The sequence below is a fragment of the Coturnix japonica genome, chromosome 23 (genome assembly GCF_001577835.2).
Source record: "Coturnix japonica isolate 7356 chromosome 23, Coturnix japonica 2.1, whole genome shotgun sequence".
In the NCBI taxonomy this organism is placed as follows: Eukaryota; Metazoa; Chordata; class Aves; order Galliformes; family Phasianidae; genus Coturnix; species Coturnix japonica.
Genome location: NC_029538.1, coordinates 4,287,693 through 4,310,269, shown reverse-complemented (window position 1 = coordinate 4,310,269; position 22,577 = coordinate 4,287,693). Strand labels below are relative to the sequence as shown.

General features: G+C 56.8%; 2 protein-coding genes across 3 annotated transcripts; one reads left to right on the top strand and one right to left on the bottom strand.

Annotated features, from left to right (window-relative positions):
* Positions 1-162: 162 nt before the first annotated feature.
* Positions 163-10,059, bottom strand: SMAP2 (small ArfGAP2). Of its 2 annotated transcripts, none has more exons than XM_015883252.1 (10): positions 9,876-10,002; positions 4,299-4,432; positions 4,080-4,165; positions 3,545-3,623; positions 3,101-3,187; positions 2,602-2,683; positions 2,379-2,479; positions 2,123-2,288; positions 1,572-1,894; positions 163-1,258 (listed from the first exon to the last, which is right to left on the bottom strand). In XM_015883252.1, the coding sequence occupies exons 1-10, from the start codon at positions 9,976-9,978 to the stop codon at positions 1,133-1,135; spliced, it is 1,287 nt and encodes a 428-aa protein (XP_015738738.1). In that variant the 5' UTR covers positions 9,979-10,002; the 3' UTR covers positions 163-1,132. The 2 variants fall into 2 exon arrangements, with proteins under 2 accessions (XP_015738738.1, XP_015738739.1); XM_015883253.2 differs by having other exon boundaries at positions 1,074-1,258; positions 3,110-3,187; positions 9,876-10,059.
* A 110-nt stretch (positions 10,060-10,169) lies between these two features.
* Positions 10,170-20,268, top strand: LOC107323826 (collagen alpha-2(IX) chain). The gene is made up of 33 exons (XM_015883242.2): positions 10,170-10,242; positions 10,878-10,972; positions 12,494-12,568; positions 13,097-13,132; positions 13,227-13,289; positions 13,423-13,476; positions 13,548-13,583; positions 13,688-13,711; positions 13,827-13,880; positions 14,139-14,192; positions 14,288-14,335; positions 14,597-14,653; positions 14,872-14,925; positions 15,223-15,276; positions 15,811-15,864; positions 15,975-16,028; positions 16,102-16,155; positions 16,271-16,324; positions 16,482-16,535; positions 16,610-16,663; positions 16,764-16,808; positions 16,921-16,974; positions 17,251-17,304; positions 17,372-17,425; positions 17,556-17,627; positions 17,813-17,848; positions 18,142-18,186; positions 18,326-18,358; positions 18,475-18,621; positions 18,921-18,975; positions 19,045-19,233; positions 19,318-19,395; positions 19,653-20,268. Exons 2-33 carry the CDS (start codon positions 10,904-10,906, stop codon positions 19,856-19,858), a joined length of 2,070 nt encoding a protein of 689 aa, XP_015738728.1. The 5' UTR covers positions 10,170-10,242; positions 10,878-10,903; the 3' UTR covers positions 19,859-20,268.
* The last annotated feature ends 2,309 nt before the right edge of the window (positions 20,269-22,577 follow it).

Here is a 22,577-nt window from a genome sequence, read left to right as displayed (position 1 = left end):
CAGGTTTCTGTTGTATACAGAGCTGTCAACTGACCTGAACTCACCCTGCTGAGCCCGGCGCTGCTCTCCCCCATCTCCCAAGCACTCTCCATGCCCAACATTGGGACACAGATGCAGCCTGCATCCCCCCATAGCGCTGCTATAGGAACACGAGATGGGCAGTGAGGTTTCACCGCAGTATTTTATTGTGGGATTTACAGAGGCAGGAAGGAGCAGCCTGCAGAGCTGGGGCTCCTCGCTCACGCCCATGAGTTGAAGCAGTGGTGATCTACCAAAGATGAGAAAAGAAATCTGATCCGCCCACTCTTGTGCCTGAATTCAAATGGCTGAAGCTGGGATGGGGGTGCCGGGATTACACGGGAACAAAAGCAAATATGAAAAAGAGTATAAATTAGGATGTCATCTTAAAAGTGTAAGAAAACTCACGGCGGGCTCTCAGCCCTTGATAAGTTAGAACTCTCCGTTAGTTTAAAAGTTAAATACATCCATACCACAGATCGGACAGAAAAAGCCACTCTCAAGTGCAAGGTTCACATTCTGACAGCTTGCCCCCACACTGTGCGAGAATCCTGCTTGCTCATGGGGGGAGGGAAGGGGGTCTCCAAATGCCTTTGGTTCCAACGAGGGTTGGCGAGCCAAGCACAGCTCCAAACTCCGCTCGAGGGAAGAGGTAGCAAGGCTCGCTTGCCCCTTGGCTTGGGCTAAAATCCAGTTCCTCAGCACCAAACACCGTTCCCACCCTCTGCTAACTGAAACCCCGACTTAATACTGGAGTTTTTAAGTGGTTCTTAACAGGCCTGAAATGGCAGGCAGTAAGAAGGATAGGTTTCCCCGTTCCTCAGTCACACCTCTGCTAAGATCCCAGGACGTCAAGTGCTACCCAGAAGCGTTAGTGGAGGTTTGTGCAAGGAGGGGGTCCACCCCAAAGTGTGCATTGACTGTGCTAAAATAGAGGGGAGCTCACGTTCTGGTCACCGAGGTCGCACCGTGTCTGACAGTGACGAGGCAGAGGTGGGTCTCAGTTATGGAAAGAGGCTCTGGCCGGGCAGCCGGCCTGAAAGAAAAACCCTGAATGTCTCATGGAGCAGTTTTGAAACGGAACAGAAGGCAAAAATGGTCACAACGTGCGGGATCATTTCCACAGCTGAGTGCTGAGGGACTGATTGCTTCCCTGGGCACCTCCTCCACCCATGGACTGTCCGTATCCCATCACACCGTTGGCTCCGTAGAAGTTCATCCCAGCCATCTGCTGGGTCATCTGCAAAGGGGAGGAGAGGGAACTCAGAGCTTCACCAGGACCTCATAAAGAGATACAGCAAACAGAGGCTTAAATGAGACAAAACAGCTTCACTGAAGGCTACCCTGAAGGTCAGGCTCCACTGCTATCAGCCCAGCAGTCAGACCCACAGAAGCAGACTCCACTTATGATCCCTGTATACCAGCAGTGTGAGCACACCTCGCCCAGCCCCATAACACAGGCTATAAGAGCACTTTGTCCCATTATATCACAGGCTGGATTCAACTACACACCTCCTGTGTCCACCCTCAGGTCAGCAGGATCCACACCTCACCTGAGTGATGTTCCACTGAAGCTGCTGTGCTGGCTGCACACCATAGACAGGCTGTGGGACCGCTGCCATGCCAGCTACATAACCAGCCTGCTGCGCAGCCATCATCCCGTTGGGGACACCGATGACAGCTGCCTGCACGTTGCCCACATATCCAGCAGGGATGGCCATGGGGGTCACCATCCCCGCAGCTCCAGGCTGGGCCATCACACCCACTGACGGGGCCATCATCCCTCCCATCATGCTGCTGGATGGGGGCACTCCTGGGAAGCTCGTGTAGGCTGCTGCAGGATACGCCATCTGAGCCGGGGCCATGAACATCGCTCCTGAAAACAGGCAGAGAAGTGATGAAGGAAGAAGGGCTGCGTTTGGTTTGCTGTCGGGGTGTGAACGCTGACCTTCAAATCAGACTCACTTGGCTGTGAGATCCAGGCTAAGCAGCTCATCGTGCTCCCCATGAAGGACCACCCACACTCCCACAGCTCTGCCTGACAGCCATCAGGACAGCCCACCCACTCAGCAGCAGCGTGCTGCTCTATTCTGAGCTGCATTACCTTGCGCAGGCAGCTGAGGTGTCTGAGAGCCGTACAGGGAGAGGATGGAGTCCTTAGAGAGCTGCTTCTTCCCCGCTTCCTCCCCTTTCCCTCCTGGCTCAGGGAACAGATTCAGGTTTTCAGGAACAGAACCGGCACTTCCAGATGTGGGCATAGAACCAGAGACCTGAGATGGAAACAAGCACAGGTGGAGCAGACTGTGACCCCTCCTCTCCAACACCCATCACTTTGGTGAGTGCTGACGTTCCCTTCTCACCTTCCTGGAGTCAGAGTTCAGTCCCACTGATGCAAAAAGATCCAGGTCCTTCTCCAAGCTGCAGGGCCGGCCGTTGCTAAGGGCACTCGGCACAGGAGCATCTGGGAGAGAGAAGGAGGTGACAGGGAGGTAAGCGAGCCATTAAAAGTACATGGAATTCAGGAGACCAAACACTGCACTGAGGGTCACTGCAATGAACACAGCCAGGCCGGGGGTCTCTTACCAAGTCCAAGCAAGTCTATGATGGGCTCAGGAGATTTGGGTGAATTTTTCCTCGACTGCTGCGTTTCTTCTTTCTTTTGAGGCTGAGGAAAGAAGAGCAGGAGTCTGGTTCAAGTCATCTTTTAGCTCTGATGTATCAAGGCTTTAAGGAGATTAAACCCTTCAACATCCCTCCCCCCCCTCTGGACAAAGAAGTATTACAAAGTTCTTTGTCCCATTATATCAATATGAATATGCACGCTCTAAACCAGAGAAGAATAACAGCCCAGGTCTGAAAGCCAAGCAGGGAGTAGCTGGATTCCAATCTGCCCATGCTGCAAAGCAGAGCACATCTGGTCAGTATCTGCCTGAGAGGTGAAAAAACAAGCTACTGCCATTAGTGTGACTCAAAGCATCCACTGCTATGACTGAGGCCTGAAAAAATGCTTCCATATGAAGCTGGATTGCCTCCGTGTTCTGTGTGAGAGCAGCCCACAGCTGACCCGCAGCCATAGGCTTACCAGCTTCACCTTCTCAAAGATGATGGGTTCCAGCTTTCTTTCTGATACTGGCTCGTTACTCTTCTTCCATTTGTCATCCTTTTCTTTCTGTAAAGGCAAACACTGATGTGAGGCTCAAAGCTCACAGCATCACATGGAGAAAATATGAACCAGGTTTTATTTGCTGTTGTCAACCTAAAGGACCCCCATCTTTTACCCACATCTCAGGCTCCCACTGAGGGCGCAGTGTGGACAGACCAACATCTGAAATCAGTTCTGTTCTAAGCATAGAGTTGGACAAATGACCTTCAGAGGTCCCTTCCAAATTCAGCTCTGCACCTGGCTGACCTCACAGAGATCAGTCACTAACACAGGAAACATTCACACCTATTTTCATGCACTCACCACTTACTCATGAGACAAACCTGCACTTAGCTTCAGGCACACAGGAGATGAGGGACTCACCCTGTACGTGATGATGTCAATGCTTCGGTCCATGTATTTCTTCTTCTCATACTTATCACGGATGAAGCCTTCCACAGCTCTGTGAGCAGCTTGTTAAAGACAAACAGCTCAAGAATGGAAGATGTGCACAGCACTGTTTGACACGTGGCTACGAGGTACAAGCTGTAACTAAACTAATGGCTGCCTGACGAGCACTTCCAGCAGTAACTTAAAATAATACATAGTTCCAATGACTTCAGCTACTCAATTTTACCCCTCTGGGCTGTTCCAAGCATGACAGTGCTAGAAAAAGTACATCAAAGAAGGGCTTCATTTCCACTGCCCTATTTTTCCTTCGCTGTATATTTACTTTGACCATCAGCTAAGAGCACACCTGTCATCAGTGCAAGAGACAGCGGTCAGAAATGGCTCCTATCCCTGCAATCCAGGAGCTCCTTCTCACAGCTGATGCCCAGACATGAGAAGCAGAACCTCCCACACAGGGAGGGCAGCTTTGAAATGAGACGGACCCCCCCCAGCAGCAAAGAAAGGATGCTGATCCGTCTGAGGCCGCCTGAAGTTCTCGGGCAGGAAGGCTTCATAAAGGCGATTCGCTTTTCCGTTCCCCATCTCCTGCATGCACTGCAATGCAAAAGAAACCTTGAATGATCCACCCGTGGCAGCCAGGAGGCACATACAGGCTTCTCAAGTCCGCTCTGCACACAGCAGCCCCTCTTGATGCTTTTGCTGTAGCTTCCAGGCTAGAAACCCTCACCTGTATTTGTTCCTGCGTCCACTGGTCCAGGTTGACAGACTTCACCCTGGATATGTGGACACCCAGGTTCCTGTGGATGCCAGCGCAGCGAATGCAGATGAAGATGCCGATGTTCCAGGATGCCCATCGTGGTCCTGCAAAGAGATGTGGGTGTTCACAGCAAGCAGCCAACCCACAACTGCACCCAATGAACCAGGACTGATGAACCCAGGGTAGAGTGTTGAACCAGACAAGTTCAGGGTGCTGAGAGATCACCTCCCATAGCCCTCTATAGGAGCTACAGGTGCTGCTGCAGAAGGGGGGGACTCAGCCATTCCTTGCCATAGTTCAAACAGGAAGCCTCAAAGCAGACGATGCTGTGGTGGGAGGAGGGAAGAGGAGGAAGTGGCATTTCAAAACCCTATAAAAGCAGCAGAGCATTTCACAGCCATCCAGCATGGGCACAGGTTTGATGGGGCTGAGCAAAGTCACTGCCCTGCCCAGAGCAGCTCCCAGCTCATCTTCACTGCTCCTGAACACCACCATGTGAAGGCCTGCCAGTAGGATTAAGCACGAGATTCAAGGTTAGATTTAACTGTAGATATATTTAGCTTTCACAGGGCTAAAAGGATTAATAGTCAGCTAGATACCCCATCAGGGCCGGGGTAATCAGCTCAGCTCTGTCACATGGGCCACCACCACCTCCCACCCGGTGAGCTCTGTGCCCTCTGATCGCAGTGCAGGATCCGGAGCAGCCAGGGCTGAGTGCTGGGATGTGGCCGCAGCAGTTTGGGGTGGTGGGGTCACCTTGATGGCCAGGAGGACAGCGGGCAGCCCTGGGAGCTGGGTGTTCTCACCATTAACTGTGATGCTACGGCCATGCATTCTCAGCACGTTTCTCACGCAGTGGCTGGTCCCACAGGCAGGTGCAGGCTGTGCAGATGTAAACAGCCTCCCACTTCCCCTTTCGAGGCCACAAGGAAGGAACCCACTATGGAAATCCCACCCAGTAGCTGCGTGGGGGCAGAGCTCTGTTCAGCCATCCCCCACAGTCACACGTCCTATCTTCAATGTGGCTGATGTACACGAGGCCCCAGGTGAAAGCATTTGAAGAAGCAACTTCAGTCGTGCTACAACCTCAAACAAAACCCCACTGAGGACTGCAATAGAGTTGGGGATCCTGGCACTGCTGAGCGCTGCCTCCTCGTGCAGCCTCAGGGCCCCATGGCACTCAGTGAGAGCAGAGGGCAGCACGAGCTCAATGCACATTTGGCTTCGACCACCAGAGAACAAGCAGCCCCTGCACGAACACACTCACTGTTATAAAAGCAGTTCCCTTTGGGCAGGCAGCCCTATTGCAGAGAACTGAATGCAGCTCTCAGTGAGGACACATCAGCTGCTGGAGCAGAGCAGCTGTATGTGAGGAGCTCTGCTATGCAGGCAGTGCCCCCACCAGCCAACTGCACGGCCTGCTTTATATCCAGCACATCCAAACAAGTGCTGCACAGCAAGCTGCCCACACCAGCAGCCATGCCCAGAGCAGCAATGCCTGCAGGGACCTCAACCTGCCCTGCTGCAAAGGCTCCCAGGTCCCCTTTAAAGCCAAGCTCAGCCTGGCCAGTGTGTTTCACATCTCTATCTTCACATGGAAGTTCACAGCCTCGAGTGGCTTTAACCAAGGAATCTCCAGTGGATTCACAGCTCGCCCTTTACTCAGGCATTCCATTTTGGCTCGAGCTGCTCCTACAAGTTTCTCCAGCAATAACCCTCCAGAAGGCATTTAAAAATAAAACAGAAATTGGCTGCAAAGCCACCACTCTGCTGAGATGGGGGGGGGGATGGAAATCAGGGTAAAATAGATGCTTTGACAGGCAGGAAGGAGAGCACAGGGCTATGCAGAGCCTGGTGAAACCTCCCCAGTGCAGTGCAAACCAATGGCTGACATGCAGGGTCCCTGCATGGGGCAGAGCAGAGGAGCCCAACTGGAGCTGGGAACCTGCAGCCCCTGCAAACAGAACAGGGGCTGAATGCAGGGATGGGGCAATGCTCCCTCCATCCCCCCATCCCAATGCTCTCCCTGGGAGACCCCAGCAGTGAGACATCCTTCCCTCTGAACCTTCTGCAGCATCAGGGCTCCTCTCAGTGAGTCCAAGTCAGAGCCAAAGGAGGGAACAGCCAAACATCCAGCAGCTTCCTTCCACCCGCAGCTTCCTCATTCTGGAAGGAGATGCTTGACAACTTACTGACATTCATTCCATTCATAGAGAAGCGATGACAAAAGCTGCATTGCAAAACAGCTTCCTCTGCTCTCCAGTGCAGATGTCTGTTCTGCAGCTCAGCACTTATTTAGGGGGAAAACGAGGCTGGTTCTGCTAACAAGTGGACAGGATGGTTAACGACAGTGGCAGGATCTCCTGGTTACAGCAGGCAGCCACCAGCACCACTGGACAGTGCCCTTCTGAGCTGCTCCTTACTATCTGTCACCATAAAGGATGAAACATTCATAACAAGGGGTATAACTGAGCGCTGACTGTGATGGCCCAAAGGCAGCACAGGTGAACCCAGCTCTGCAGTCAGAGTTCCAAAGCAGCTGCTCACAAAGCTCCACCTGCTTTGCCCTACATCCCTTGGGACACACGGAGCAATCATTGCTCTGGACAACCTGAAGGAGACCAAAGCTATTCTCGACTCGAGCTGCTTTTGATAACCTACTTGTACACCGAAAGACAAATTACCTTAAGTCTGCAGAGGCACGAGCTCCTGAAGGCCTGCTGCCTTACGTAACTCATCTGGCAGTTACTATAGGAACAAACTTCCAAAGTTACAGCGATGATGGGAAAAAAATCACATGGCATTTTTTGGGCCTCCGATTTACACCCGTTGCTACACAGACACTCACACAGCCCCAGCTGGCAGAGAACAACAGCATTAAAATAGACACAGCTTGCCAAGATGCCCTCCACTCCGAGGAGTAGCTTTGTGACTCAGCTCTGCCCACCCTCTCCTAAAGGAGAACTTCCAGTATCTCTTTACTAATCACAAACCAATTACAATCTGGGTTTCTGAAGCCCGTTGCAGGTGAACAGAACTCATCATCGCCAGCTCTGCTCTCCCACAGTGATTAGTTTAATCAAGCACTTTTATTTCAGACGCTCCAGGTGCTCCTCAGTAAAAGCAACATGAAGGGAGCATCTGTGATTCAATATCCTGCTGATGGAGGACCTGAGTCACAGCAGGATTTAGTGGATATCTGCAATGTGTTTTATGTTAATACTCACTCAGTGGACTGACCCAGCTGCCCTCTGTTGGATGTCCCTGCTCCCTAATGGACCCACCACAGCTTCCATTCCTATCCCATATACAACCACCTCCCTGTGGGCCTCAGCAAAGCCCCATCCCTTCTTCCAGGTACAACCAGTTGAATGATTAGGTCAGGGTTCAGGCTGGGTTTGTTAACAAATCCATCAAATCACTGCGGTTATGAGGAGAAGGCGATCTGAGAGTGGAACCACAGCTGTCCTGAGAATAGAGGAGGCTGAAGGGGTGAGGAAACAGCCAGGATGGTGGGGCAGCTGCATGGCTTGGTGGGCACTCCTCAATGGGGCTCAATGGAACCGACCGAGAGCAGCCTGCTGGGTGGGAGGGGTGAGCAGAAAGGAATGGTTTGGGAGAAGGAGAGAAGCAAACAGCATTAGCTCTGTGTTGTACAGATCCAGAATGTAGATTGAGTCAGAAACACTGAGAAGAACACGGCTCATTGAGGTGTTACTCAACACAAGGCAGTTCCTGGTTACTGGAAGGCACTTAAGTCACATCCAACTTCTGGATTGCACCACATCCACGTCACTGCCCGGCCCCAGGCTCACCCTCATCTTCATCAGTTCGGCATCTGACAATTGCCAACGCAGTCACACACTGATATCTCACACACGTGGCACAACAGCTCTAAGAACCAACATGCCAACAGGAGGGATCCCACACCCCAATGGCTTGTTCCTCTTGTAAGACATCACACTCAAGCAGCAAAGGCCTTCAGATTATGAGGATGCTGTGCCAAGACTCCATGCTTCTGATCATGGCTCCTGAGTGCATAGAGCAGCACATGCAGACACACCTGTCTGTTCTCTTTCAGTCACATCACCCTCTTGTCCCCACAGTCAGCACCACCAGCAGCTTTGCAATGCAAAGAGGAAGAAACACACCACACACCCAGCCCCGCTTCCTCAAAAACAAGAGCCTCTAACCACATCACGCTGTTTATTGCTGCAGAAGCAGAACCTCCCTGTGCTCCTCTACCACTTTCCCTGCTTCTATTTCACCTCCAACAAATCACACGTGGGCAGCACCAAGGAGCCCATAGGGATGCCCACGGGAGGCCAAACTTAAACACACAGGGGGTCTGTGAGGGTACGTACGGTTACTGGCACGGCAGGTACTGAAACCTCATTTAGATCTCTATATAGAGTTAGGAAAAAAAATACAGTAATGAAACCCAGCAAGCAGTTAGGTCATTGGGAACACGCATAATGGAAGTGTGGGTGGCATCTGAACAGGCTCTGCTGTGTGTCATGCGAGCTCTGAAACGCTCAGATCAGGCAAATCAGTGCGAGATGCAGGAAGCTCAGCACAGCAGCACAGCCAGGGCTCACAGTCAGTGCTTCACAAGGCACTGAGCGAGCTGCAGGGCTCCTGTCCTGCCTTCCTGCTGGGAGGCTCAAGCTGAAGACCCAGTGATAAAGTGGGGAGCGGCAGCACAGCACGGAGGGCTGCAGAGCTGCAGGAGAGCACTGGGAAGCGACCTTGTCAGGAAGGTCTCAGTGCAACAGAAGCTGCTCCCCCAGCTTCGGTGCTAACATTGAACTGCCATTAGTGACTGATGCACAGCCAGGAGAGGCTGCATCGCCGCACCAAAGCCAGGAGGGAGGTGATAAGAGGATCTGCTCCCACACTGTGTACATTGCCTGTGTACAAGCTGCGATAAGGCAGCTGTGTGTGTCCTTGAACCAGCACAGGAGCCAAGAGATAAGAGACACACAGCAAGGGGCAGCCAGCACTGCCATGTCCAACCGATATAGAGCAGCACAGCACATTGCTGGGGGGCCACAGAGCTCAGGGCAGCACATAGAGCCTGATGTGAAGCATTAGGGCTCACTTAATGCTGTTAGAGGGCACTGCAGCAAGCAGGAGAGCTCCTGGCAGCCCATAGGGAGCCTGCAGCCCTACAAACAGCTCACCCTATAGGAAGCAAAGCATCGCATAGCAGGGAGCAGAGCAGCGCTGACCCCATATAACCCCATATAACGCCCTATAACCCCTATAACGCCCTATAACCCCATATAACGGCCCTATAACCCCATATAGGGCCTCAATGCTTCTCTATGGGGCTCCATTGATGTGTGGGGTTAAAACCATTCGCCCTTTTTGCCTTTTTCTCCCTTTATTCCCCTTTATTTCACCTGCTCTTCATCCATTCCCCCCTTTTCTCCCCCCCCATTCTCCCCTATTACCGTCCCACCTCCACACACCCCCCCGTTAGGCCTCTCCCACCCCCTCAAGGCCCGGTACCGCCCATTCACCGTTACTCCCCGGTGCCGGTACCTTTAGCCTGGCAGTCAGCACAGTACTTGTTGTCGTCCATGCTCAGCAGGCTGCCCAGCACGGCCTGGTACCGCTCCACATCACGCACCGATTTACCCGTCATGGCGCGGCCGCCGCTGCCCGCCCGCGGGTCACGGCGCCGCCGTCGTCGTCTGGACCACCCGCTACTTCCTGCTTCCGGTCGGTGCTGTGGGAGGAGCGACGGGATAAATAGCCAATAGGAGGTGGAGAGAGGAGAGTAAAGCCCGCCCCCTCGTTACGTCACTCGAATCGCCGGCGTTGATTCGCTGAATGAGGCAGATCCTGCGGTAGCCAATGGGAGCGAGGAGGGGAGGCGGCGGGGGAGGCATGAATGGGAGGTCACGTGGTGCGATGGGAGCGTAGTGGGGTGGGGGGGCGGTCACTGGGGAGGGGGGGCGGTGGGTTTATGGGGTATTTATGGGGTATTTATGGGGTATTTATGGGGTATAAGGGGGCTGGGGGGGCTGTGATGGGTCTGGGGGCGGCTCATTGGGTGTGTATGGAGAGGAACGGGTGGGAGCCGTGAGCTGGACCCCAACCCCCCCCCCCCAAATGGGGATCCCATTGCCCCCGGTGCTGTAATAAACGTACCTGCCTTATAACCAACCTCTGCATTACAGACTTGGATCCCACATCTCATATCACCCCCCACAAGACCCCTCCCGCTGCCCCCCACCCTCTCCCGTTCCTCTCTATGGGCTGAGCCCAACCCATTAGACCCATTAGACCCATTAGACCCATTACAGGGTCTGACACCCCCCCCCCATCCCCATCCCGCAGCCCCTCGCCCCAACAAAGCCCCTTTGTGCCCCCCCCCCCCGCTGACACCCGGCCCCAGAATAGCAGCGCTCTCACCTGCGGGGAGGGGGGGGAAAGGGGTGGCAGCCAGCGCCTGCCCTCGTCCCCCGCTGCTCCATATTAATCAGCCCCTTCCTCCTCCTCCTCTTTCTCCTCCTCCTCCTCCTGCCGGTCCCTCCGCAGTCTGACACTCAGCCCCGCTCCCGGCCATGGCCCATCGCGGCCCCACGCTCTGCCTGCTGCTCCTACACGCTGCCTGCTTCTGCCTGGCCCAGCTCGTGAGTGCTGCGGGGGGGTGGGGGGTCCCCGTTGCCCACCGGTGCTGATTTGCCCCTTGGAGCCTCGTCCTGCCAACCGGCTGCTCTGCACCTCCCTGGATCCCCATCTCTGCTCCCATCTCTGCACCCAAAACTCCATGGGATGGGGCTGAGCAGTGAGGCTCAGAGTTTGGGGTCCCAGCTCTGACTCTGGGGGCTCCAACTGTGGGATTAAAGCTCCAAGTTCAGGGCTCCGACTTTAGAACCGCAGCTCCAACTTTGGGGCTCCAAACTTTGGGACTGCAGCTCCAACTCCAAGGCTCGGATTTTGGGATTGCATCTCTGGCTTTGGGATTTGTTAACCGACCTCTCCATCATCCCATTGGGGCAGAAGGGGGGGGGGGTTCTCCACTCTCCCCCTCCCTGCAGCCTCCTCTTTGCTTCCCATCATCAAAAAGAAGATTTGCTTTGCTTTGTTGGGACTCTCCGCAGAGTGGGGTGGTGGGGGCTCAGTCCTTCCATGGGGGCTGTATGAGGGGATCAGGGGGTTGGGGGTCAAATTTACCCTGAGCATGAATAGAAGCGATGGGGTTCTTGCCCTTGGCTGCATTGTGCTGAGCACAGAAGGGCTCTGACTGCCCCATGGGGACCCACATCAGATTTATGGCACAGAAGGGAATCACTGCGGAGGGCCCCCATGGGTGGCACGGGGTTGGGGTCTGCCCTGGGGGGTGGGGGAGCCTTTGGAATAAGGGGACATTTGCAACCACATGGAACTTGTTTTACGGGGCCGTGCAAAGGTGCCGTTTATGAGGCATGGAGGGGGGCACACGTTCGCTCCCAGCCTGTGGGATGAAGCTGAGCTGTTGGCTGAACCAACCACCAAACCTCCCATCCTCAGACATTGCTTTTGAATATGAAGAAGGCTTTAAGGCAGCCAAGCTGTGTCTGCCAGCCCCACATCAGGCAGCTCCCACTGCCAGGAACAGTGCGGCTCTGTAGGCAGCACCTCTTCCCTGCAATGCCCCGTTCCGATAACAGAGATTTCTTTGCAAAGCTCGGAGCTGGAGGAGGGCAGGCAGAGCTGGGGCTCCCCCGGCAGCTCCTGAATGCTGCTTTTGTGTGCAGCAGCAGCACTACACCGCAGTCCTGCATGCGGCCCGGCACAGTGCCAGCACAACCCACCTAGAAATGGGGCACCGCAATCTGGAAATGCCACTGCACCATAAAGGGTTGGGGGGTGGGGGGGGGCCCTACAAGTGCTGCCATCACCCCACTGAGCCCCTGCTCCCAATTGGGGCCGGATTCCCCCTTGCATCAATGGGCTGGGGGTGTTTGTGTCGCTGGTGGGGGGCACTGCATTGCCATGTTTCTCCATTCATACCTTTGCTGGGGGGGCACCAGGGGATGCTCTCTTGGGGTGCTCGCTCTGTCCCAGCGCTGCAGAGCTGTGTTCCCTGCAATATCCCCTGATATCCCCAAGCATCTCCTGGGGTCCGGCTGCTCCCTCCTGACCCCCATCCCCTCCCTCTCTCCCCATAGCGGGGGCCACCAGGAGAGCCCGGCCCACGAGGACCCCCAGGTCCACCAGGAGTGCCGGGAGCGGATGGCATTGATGTGAGTGCGTGGCGGCGGGGAGGGGATGGGGCAGCACAAAGGGGACATTGTGCAGGGCTGAGGTGCGATGCCGCGTGGTTCCTGCCCTGTGCTGCTCTGGGGGGGGGGGGGGGAGAACGGCCCCTTCGGAGCATCCCAAGCTTTGCACGTGGCAGCTGTGGGCGCAGGATGGGGACCCCCAGAACATCGTGGGATGAGGGGCCTGGGGGACTTGATGGGGACAGAGCTGTGTGTGGTGCTCAGGGGGTGCGGGATGCTCCGTGCTGCAGGGATGGATCCTGGGGGGCAGCAGGACCCCCACTGGGTGCCCACAGAGCACTGACATGGCCAAGGGCTGTGCTGAGTGGGGACAGAGCCTGAACAGAGGGATGTGCAATCCAGCTGAGTGCCCCACGCTCCTCTCCAGCCCCCAGTGTTACTCTGGTGCCATTTATACCCCATCCTACAGCGGCACCAAAGCTTTCTCTCCTCAACCTGAGCACCCAGAGGGTGACAGTCCCCATTTGTAACCTTCCTCCCTCCCCACAGGGTGACAAAGGCTCTCCCGGAGCCCCCGGCTCCCCGGTGAGTATGTGTCCCTCTGTGCTCCCCGATGTCTCCCCTCTTTGGGAGGACCTCCTTTTAATTCCCCCCCACACTCAACTCTTCTCTTTTAAAGGGTGCCAAAGGGGAGCCTGGAGCCCCGGGTCCAGATGGGCCCCCAGGGAAGCCAGGCTTAGACGTGAGTACCAGCCTTTGTGGCACAAAGAGGAGCCTCATGATGGAAGCAGTGATAATTCAGTGGCTGAAGAAGCATTTGGGGCTGGAGGAGTTGTGCACAGTGCACACCGACCCCCTGCTCTCTCCTCTTGCAGGGTCTTACAGGAGCCAAAGGGGAGCCGGGGCCCGTGGGGGGGGCAGGACTGAAGGTGAGTGTGGGGATGGCCAACCCCCCCCTGCCCACCCTGTTTCACCCCTGACTGTCCCCTCTGTCCCTCAGGGTCAGCCTGGACTGCCGGGGCCGCCGGGGCTCCCGGTGAGTATCTGCTTTGGTGTTGGCCCAGCATCGCCCTGCTGTGATGCTGGGAGGTTTGGGGGGCTGCAGCCTGGGGACTCACTGTGTCTCTCTCCTCACTGCAGGGTCCCTCGCTGCCAGGACCACCGGTAACTGCTGGGTCTGTGGGAATGAGGCACGCTGCCTCAGCTTGGATCTGTGCACCCCAAATGGGGGGCTCGGCTCAGCCCCTCTCCCTCACTCCATGTCTCTCCTCTCTGTAAGGGTCTGCCAGGCCAGGTCGGAGTGCCAGGGGAGATTGGATTGCCAGGACCCAAGGTGAGGGGGCAGGAGGGAGAGCCCCCAGCCCCAGAGTCTGCCTCCCAGGGGCTCCTGGGACCTATGGGGAAAACCCCACTGTGTGTGTGGGCATCCCTTACAGCAGGGACAAGCTGTGCTGCTGCGCCCTTTGTGCCACCCCCATCCCATGGCCAGGGGATGCCTCCATTCCCAGCGTGACCCTGTAACTCATCGCCCCTCTCCACACCAGCTCTGGCAGCTCCTAAATCCCCCCTCATTGGGGTTGTTCTCTCTTAGGGCGATCCTGGACCCGATGGCCCACGGGGCCCCCCAGGTCCCCCAGGGAAACCCGTGAGTATCTACCCAGGGGAAGCTCCAACCTCTGCTGGTACAAGAGATAGTGTATGTATCAGCACCGTGGATGCTGATGGGCTCCTTCCCTCCAGGGCCCCCCAGGACACATCCAAGGAGTGGAGGGGAGCGCAGATTTCTTGGTGAGAGCTGCCATTCCTTTGCCCCCCATCGGGCTTTAGGGACAGCTGGCAGAGCCAGTGCTGCACCGGCCTCAAATGCAGTGACCACTGTCATTTGGTAAATGGGGTTGGGGGATTAGGATCCCAAAACACAGTGGTAGGTTCCCATGTAGCCCAGCCTGGATGCTGTGCACGTGAGCTTGTCCTTGATGCAGTGGGCACGGCTTTTCTGTGCTCCTGCATCCTTCCCCAACTCATTCTGCAATTGTTCCTCCCCACCAGTGCCCAACCAACTGCCCACCAGGTCCCAAAGGCCCCCAAGGACTGCAGGGATTGAAGGTGAGGAAACCCTTCTGCCCCCCATCATTCTGTGGTTCTGCCCCTTGCGTTGCTGGGGGAGATGGGAGAAGGGAACTCTCCTGGTCTGGAGTTGCTGCCCAGCATTGGGGGGATGCGCACATGTGGGGCTGGCTATGGGGTGCTGTGATATGTGTGCTGTGGGATGTGGCACAGTGATGCTGTGCTGTGGGTTCTCACCTCTTCCTTCTCACCCTTAGGGACACAGAGGTCGGCCCGGTGCCCTGGGGGAGCCCGGCCAGCAGGGAAAGCAGGTGAGTGGGGTCAGCCCTGCTGGGACTGTGTGGTGGCTTGTGGGGCTGGGGCTGAGGGTTGGGGGCACTGGGGAGGGAAAGGGGGAAGGCAGGAAAGAGGTGGGTTGGAGGGAAAGAAGATCAAGGCTGGGAGAAGGAAAATGGTTGGGGGCTGATATTCCTGTGGAGGATGGAGCTCTGTGCTTTCTGAGAATGGGACCCCATCCCTATTGCTATTCCTGTCCCCATCCCTGTTCCTATCCCCATCCCCATCCCATCCCCATTCCCATCCCTGGTGCTCACCTCTCTGTTCCCCAGGGTCCCAAGGGTGACGTCGGTGTCTCCGGAGAGCAAGGTGTCCCAGGCCCTCCAGTAACGTATTTATGTCTCTTTGCTGCTCTTCTCCCTGAATGCTGGGGGTGTGCATGGCCCACCATCATCCCCTCCATCTCCATCTCCTTCTCCATGCCACTGTGGGGGCACAGTATGGGGGGGACCTCGGCTATGGCACCTCTGACTCATTGACCCAGCTAAACCCCCGGTCCCTGCTGAGCCCCCAGTGTCACGGATGGGGCTGTGGGGCCCTGCTCACTGCTGGGCTGTGGGGATTAAGCTGTGTGAGCTCACCGAGTGCTTTGAAGATGCAGAGCAATTACTGGGCTGAGCCCTTCGGTGCAGGAAGGGGCAGAACTGCTCCGTGGGGGAAGCAGAGCCCGTTTGGGGCTGTTGCTGTTATTGAACCGACAGCTGGAAAGGAACCTGCTGGGATCAGGAGCTGGAAGCCTTCAGATGGCAAAAGTGGCTGATTTGCAGTGTCAGCTTTTGCTCTAATTGTGGGCACCCCCTCCCCACAACGAGCACTGCCAGGTCGGTCCCTAAGCTCAGTGGCTTTCCTTCCTTCCTCAGGGGCCACAGGGCCAGCGGGGGTACCCAGGGATGGCAGGACCCAAAGGAGAGACAGTAAGTGATGGTGGGACACGGCAGCGTCACTGGGTGGGCACCCCCAGATGGGGTCCCTCTGGTGGGGCTGGGATAGGAGGAATCACCTTCCTCCCCCTCTTTCTCTACAGGGTCCTGCTGGCTACAAGGGGATGGTGGGGACCATCGGTGCAGCCGGGCGGCCGGTGAGTGTCCCCAGGCTGTCGCAGGTGGGTGTCCCTGTTTGCCTCTGCTCAGTGCTGTGTTTCTCTCCTGCAGGGCAGGGAAGGCCCTAAGGGACCTCCAGGGGATCCAGGAGAGAAGGGGGAGCTGGTAGGTGACCCACAGCCCCTTATCCCAGCAGCTGTCTGGGTGCTGCTGCCCTCCCCGTGCTCCATCCCATGCGCTGGGAGCACTGAATAAAGCCCTTTTTTCCCTCCCACTGCAGGGCGGCTGTGGCATCAGGGGCCCCCAGGGAGACATCGGCCCCAAAGGGGAGAATGTGAGTATGTCCTGCATGAGCCCTGCATGGGGAGCAGCCTCTGCCCCTGCTCAGAGCAGCACACACAGCTCCCGGCTGCTGTGGGGCTGGGGGCTCCTTCCCCTCCTTTCCTCACCCCTCAGATGTGTCAGCCCTGACCACCATTCCCCTTCTGCAGGGTCTGCCTGGCATTGATGGCAAGGATGGCACGCCGGGCATCCCGGGTGTGAAGGTGAGGAGCCGACATGCGGTGTTCTCCTTCCTGTGCCTCTTTCTGTTCTTCTGAGCTGCACTTTTTCCCTGCAGGGAGCTGCAGGGCAGCCTGGCCGCCCAGGGCCCCCGGGACACCGTGGGCAAGCTGTGAGTATGAGGGCAAGGAGCCCCATTGCAGATGGGACCCCAGGGCAGGGGGCTGCGTCCTGCACCGTGCATGGGGTCTGACCCAGCTCTGTTCCTGCAGGGCTTGCCAGGCCAGCCAGGAAGCAAAGGTGGTCCAGGAGACAAGGTGAGTGTGGGCTGCTGAGCCTGCAGCCTCTGCCATCCCAACCCCCCCATCCACACCACATCCCTGTGGGGCATGGGGTCCTGTCCCTGAGTGCCTGTATTTCCATTCACAGGGTGAGGTGGGAGCTCGGGGGCAGCAAGGCATCACCGGAGCCCCGGGGCTATTGGTGAGTGCAGCACCCCATGCCCCCCATTTTGCTGCCCCAAACTCCTCCATCTCCCATGGGATGCAGCTCAGTCTGCAGCATCACCACTCTGATGCTTGAACCCCCCCATGCCTGCGCTCTGCAGCCAGTATCCACCCCTCCCTGTGTGCCACCCCGGCCATGTGCCCCTCTGCAGCATCCCCAGGAAGGATGAGGGGCTGCAGGGGGGGCACAGCCATCTGCAGGCAGCTCCCTACCCAGCACCATTAACACTGCCAGGGATGTTTTCCCCCCTAGGGTGAGCCCGGCCCCCGGGGTGAGCAGGGACCGCAGGGTGTCGCTGGGCTGAAGGTGAGTGGGGGGCACAGGGGGGCTGTGGCTGTGCCAAGCTCTGCCCCTGACTGCTCTTCATCCCCAGGGTGACCGAGGGGAACGTGGCCCTGTGGGAGCCCCCGGCGAGCAGGGCAGAGCGGTGAGTGTGTGGGGAGACCCTCTGTTCCCAAGGAAGGGGCAGGAGCTGCCCTGTCTCAGTGCTTTGGGGACCAAGCTGGGGACAGAGGGTGTTCCTATGGGCTCTTCCCATTCACTGCTTTGATTTCCAGGGGCCCAAAGGTGAACAGGGCCCCCCAGGGATCCCAGGACCCCAAGGCTTGCCGGGAGTCAAAGGAGACAAGGTGAGAAGGATGATCTGCAGGTGATCTATATGGCTGCTGTGGGGGATGGGCAGATGGATGGACAGAAGTGTCCCCTGCAGTGCAGAGGGGGTCGGGGCAGGGGTCCATGGGGAGTTGTGAGCTGAGGTTTTGGTGCATATCAGATGTGCCCGTGGCTGGCTGACCCCTTCCTTCCCTTTCTCCAGGGCTCCCCAGGAAAGACCGGTCCCAAAGGCAGCATTGTGAGTATCCCTGCATGCTGGGCAAGCACTGACCCCTGTGTTAAGCACCCACCCTGGGGGGCGCTGACACCCACTGCCTTAATACCCCTCAGCACCCAGGCTGGGGTTGGAGCTGCAGGATGCCTTTGTTCCCATGCACTCCATCTCCCACTGCAAGGACCTGATGGGGGACCAAGGGACAGCCCCTATGGGCTGTCTGCTCCAGCACCCCTGAGTTGTTGCACAGAGGAGCAGCAGCTGGAATGCAACAAGATGCAGGCAGCAAACTCACTGCTCCTGTCTCTTTCCTTTAGGGAGACCCTGGTGTCCACGGCCTTGCAGGGGTGAAGGGTGATAAGGTAGGACCCTGCAGCAGGGCTGTGCTCCTGGGGCTGCATTGCACCCCACCACCAGAGAAGGGGCACAGCTGCCTCCCCTCGCAGCACTGCTACATTTGTTCTGCTTCCCCATCACTTTTCTCATATCTTCCATCCCCAGGGTGAATCGGGAGAGCCAGGACCAAAGGGACAGGTGAGTGACGGGGTGCTGGCACTGTGTGTCCCCAAACCCCACTGCTGCTCTATGGGACCCCCACCTGGGACCCCCTACACGAGCTCACCTCCGACACCTCTCTCCTTTCCCTACAGCAAGGCATCCAGGGCGAGCTCGGCTTCCCTGGGCCCTCAGGGGATGCGGGCTTACCTGGTGTCAGGGGCTACCCAGGTCCCCCTGGCCCACGGGGGCTGCTGGGGGAGCGTGGTGTGCCGGGGATGCCGGGGCAGCGCGGTGTTGCAGTGAGTACCAACATGGCATCCATCTGTGGGGTGATCCACGTGCATTGCAGCAGGTTGAGCTCCAAAGTGCATCCCTGCAACCTGCTGGGGAATGGGATTTTTCCATACAAGCTGGATGTTAGGGTTGCAAAATGCAGAAAGCTGCTGTGGTGGGGAGGTGACAAACTGACCTGAGCACCTAAACCTGGAATAAAGAGAAAAGAAGGGTTGGGAATGGCACGGGATGAGCTCTGGGCTCAGACTGAACCAGGATGCAGAGCAGGGGAGGAAGGTGTGATCCCTGCTCTTGTCGCCTGCAGGGACGGGATGCTGGAGACCAGCACATCATTGACGTGGTGCTGAAGATGATGCAAGGTGAGGGGGCACCCACTGCGTGAGCTCCCATCCCATCCCATCCCACACTGGTTCCTCTTTACCCTACAGAGCAGCTGGCGGAGGTGGCTGTCAGTGCCAAGAGAGCTGCCCTGGGGGGGGTTGGTGCCATGGGCCCCCCCGGACCCCCAGGACCTCCGGGGCCACCTGGGGAGCAAGGCCCCCATGGACCCATGGGACCTCGAGGCGTTCCTGGCCTGCTGGGTGCTGCTGGGCAGATCGGCAACATCGGACCCAAAGGTGGGCAGCGTGTGGGGCTTCTTGTGGGGCAAAAAGCAAAGACTCCTTTGGAGCCCCTCATGAGCTCTTCCCTTCTCATTGCAGGGAAGCGTGGGGAGAAGGGTGAGAGGGGAGACACCGGCCGTGGGCACCCGGGGATGCCGGGTCCACCAGGGATCCCAGGTGAGCCCTCAATGTGTGCTGACCATTGCACCCCTTCCCCATCCCTGCGTTGCTCTCCCATCTATTGTGCTGCCCTTGATGGCCGCTATGCCCCTTCCCCATGCAATGGATGACACTTCTGCTCTATCCTGGCCAACCTGACCAGCTTCACCCTGCACCTGTGGTGCCATTATTGCACTGTTGGTGCATCCCCACAGTCAGAGCAGAGCAGAGCATCCCCAGTGCTGGATGCTCACAGCTCCCCGTATCCTCCGCAGGTCTCCCTGGCATCCCTGGCCACGCACTGGATGGCAAAGATGGGGAGCGGGGCCCACCTGGGGTCCCAGGGGATGCTGGACGCCCGGGGTCCCCAGGCCCTGCGGGGCTGCCGGGTTTCTGTGATCCAGCCGCCTGCCTGGGGGCTTCTGCCTATGCCTCAGCACGGCTGACAGAGCCGGGCGCTGTCAAAGGACCTTTGTACTGAGCACAGCAGCAGCAAGCACTGCAAACACACGGGAAGGCACCTTCGTGACCCACAGGAGGGACCACGGCACCGCGGCGTGGGGAGGAACAGAGGGACCCCCATCCCTCCCTGTGCCCATCCTGCAGAAATAAAGCGGCTCTGATCCAAACCCTCTGGATGCGGTCGGTCCTTTTGGGGCTGTGGCTGATTTCCTGCTCCTCATTTCATTGGGTTTCTTTTTAATGACAACGAAACGGTGGTTGGACTATTGGAGACCTGCCGGCGCTTTGTTGGCTGCTGGGCTCTCGCAGAGATGTAAATCTTTGTCAAATAGGATTTGTTTTTATGGACCACACCTCGAACATCACCAGCTCTTTGCAAACAAAACCAGCACAGACAATAAAGCTGAGATGGATCGTTACCCAACAGAACCTGTGAGTCCATTTCTTTGAGGTTCCTCCTCTCTCCCACCACTTGGGTCGGTCACCCCAGCCCCAGAAGCGGGATGGATCCATGAGCATTTAATTAGGGGTCAGACTGCAGCTGGGAGGTGCTGCTTGCAGGGATGCTCAGAGCATCTGCAGGCATCGCTTTGCTGCAGGCTCTGTGCTGTCCTGCAGCTGGGTGTGCATAGAAACAGGATGGGCACTGTTGTGTGGGGATGGGGAACATTGGCCCCACCAGCTCTGCCCCATAGCAGCCGTGCTCCCAGCTCTGTGGCCTCATGAGCTGGCAATGGCAGCCCTGGGGAGATTAAGGAGATTATGTTTTAATTACAGCACTGAGGAAGCAGCTGCCTGATCTTTTGCTCTTTTCTTCCCCACCTGCTCCTGCCCGAGCTTCACACCCCTCATTCTCTGTGTGTCTTTTCCCACTCCCTCCAAAGGAAAGCAGATCCATTGCTGAGGTGGTTTAGGATCAATGGGGTTTGGGGCCCAGCAGCCATCCCAGCCCCACATCCCACCCCTCTGCTGGTCACTAAGCACAGAACCCCCCCTTATGGGGTCCCACAGCATCACACTGCGGAGGGGAAGGAACGTGCTGACAAAAGGCTGATTTAATTACTAGAATTGTTCTGATTACAGCCTGCAAACACTGTTATCTTGTAATTATTGCCAAGAACATGCCATTAGCACATGATTAAACACAACGTCTTGTGGGCTGCTGCCTGATTGTCTGATGCCTTATGAACTTAATTACTTCACGCTGGGAGAAGGATGGAGGTAAAGGATGGAGCCCGGGGACACACAGCCCTTCCCTGGGCCTCTCCTGCTCTGCTGGGTGCAACCTGCATTGAACTCATCCTAACACAGGCATTAAGGCTCCAGCTTCACCCTGGTCAGCAAAGAGCAAAAGCTGAGCTGCACTTAGAGCACAGGATGGGTTGGAATCCCTGCCTCCTTATAGGAAGAATCCAGAGCCTTCCAGCCTTGGGGTCCCTCCGAGCACCTCTCACACTGTTACCCTGCCCGCTTGACAAGGGCACACAAACTAATCCTGACGTCTCATTAGCAGGATTAATTCCCGACCTCATTCTCCTCTCAACTGAGACACTGGAGCTGCTCCACTGCACTGAGCCCGGCTCCCTCTGCTGGGGCTGAGCGAGCAGCAGAAAGCAGACAGCAAACTTCCCTCCTCCCATAGGACCTCATAGCAAATAAGGGTGGGATGTGCCCTCAGTGTCAGCTGTGTGTGCTGTTGGAAGCTGCCCTACAGGTGCTGCTGGGGGTCCCACTTGTTGCTTTTAGGCTTGTTTGCTCCCTAAAAGTGGGCTACCAACACAGGGCAGCCCTGCTGGGCTGATGGAAATCCCATCTCCTTCCTATTGGGGCCGGGTAGGAATGATGTGTGCCCTTCTGAGAAGGGGAGGGGGATGTCTTTAGGGGCAATGGGGGGATATAGGGGGATATAGGGGGATATAGGGGGATATAGGGGACTATATGATGCCGCTCTGCCGCCAGATGGGGCCAAAGCTCCACGATCGCGGCCGTATCTCTCCATTGGGTGCAGCATCCCCGTTCGGATGCTGATAAGCCCCGAGTCCATGTAGATAAGAGCACATGAACTCATATGGCACAGATGGGTCCATGGGTCCCATCCCAGCAATGGGAGAGCACAATTCAGAGCCATGCAAACACACAACACTTCTGCCTTGGGCACAGAACAGCTCATGGGATGCCTGTGAAACACTTAAAAAGGAGCTGAGAAATGAACCTAGGGATAACCTTATCCCTAATGACATACCTCGCTATTGCAGACGTCCTTTGGCTTTGTTTCCTTCTTCTTTTTCTTCCTTTTCCAGCTCTTTTTGCACACCCAACTGCTGTAGGAGGTGTGGGGCAGAGAGGGGCAGAAAGTGGGGCTGATAGGGCTGGGGTTGGTGCTGGTAGGGCTGGATGTGATGGGGTTGTGGTGCCATAGGGTTGGGGCTAATGGAGTAGGGTTTGATGGGGTTATGGCACCATAGGGCTGCAGGTGATGGGGTTATAGTGCCATAGGGTTGGAGTTGATGGGGTTATGGTACCATAGGGCTGGAGGTGATGGGGTTATAGTGCCATAGGGTTGGAGTTGATGGGGTTATGGTACCATAGGGCTGCAGGTGATGGGGTTATAGTGCCATAGGGTTGGGGCTGATGGGGTTATGGTGCCATAGGGCTGGAGGTGATGGGGTTATAGTGCCATAGGGTTGGGGCTGATGGGGTTGGGGCTGATGGTGCCGTGTTACCATGAAGCTGAGCCA

Excerpts from the sequence above, each read along its gene's own strand:
- LOC107323826 (XM_015883242.2), top strand. The coding sequence starts at position 10,904 with ATGGCCCATCGCGGCCCCACGCTCTGCCTGCTGCTCCTACACGCTGCC. Across the intron at positions 10,973-12,493 it reads GCTTCTGCCTGGCCCAGCTC|CGGGGGCCACCAGGAGAGCC; the intron begins GTGAGTGCTGCG and ends CTCTCCCCATAG. Across the intron at positions 18,187-18,325 it reads CAGGGGTGAAGGGTGATAAG|GGTGAATCGGGAGAGCCAGG; the intron begins GTAGGACCCTGC and ends TTCCATCCCCAG.
- SMAP2 (XM_015883252.1), bottom strand. The coding sequence starts at position 9,978 with ATGACGGGTAAATCGGTGCGTGATGTGGAGCGGTACCAGGCCGTGCTG. Across the intron at positions 3,624-4,079 it reads AGGCGGCCTCAGACGGATCA|AGCTGTGGAAGGCTTCATCC; the intron begins GCATCCTTTCTT and ends AGCTGCTCACAG. Across the intron at positions 1,895-2,122 it reads ACCTCAGCTGCCTGCGCAAG|GAGCGATGTTCATGGCCCCG; the intron begins GTAATGCAGCTC and ends GCCTGTTTTCAG.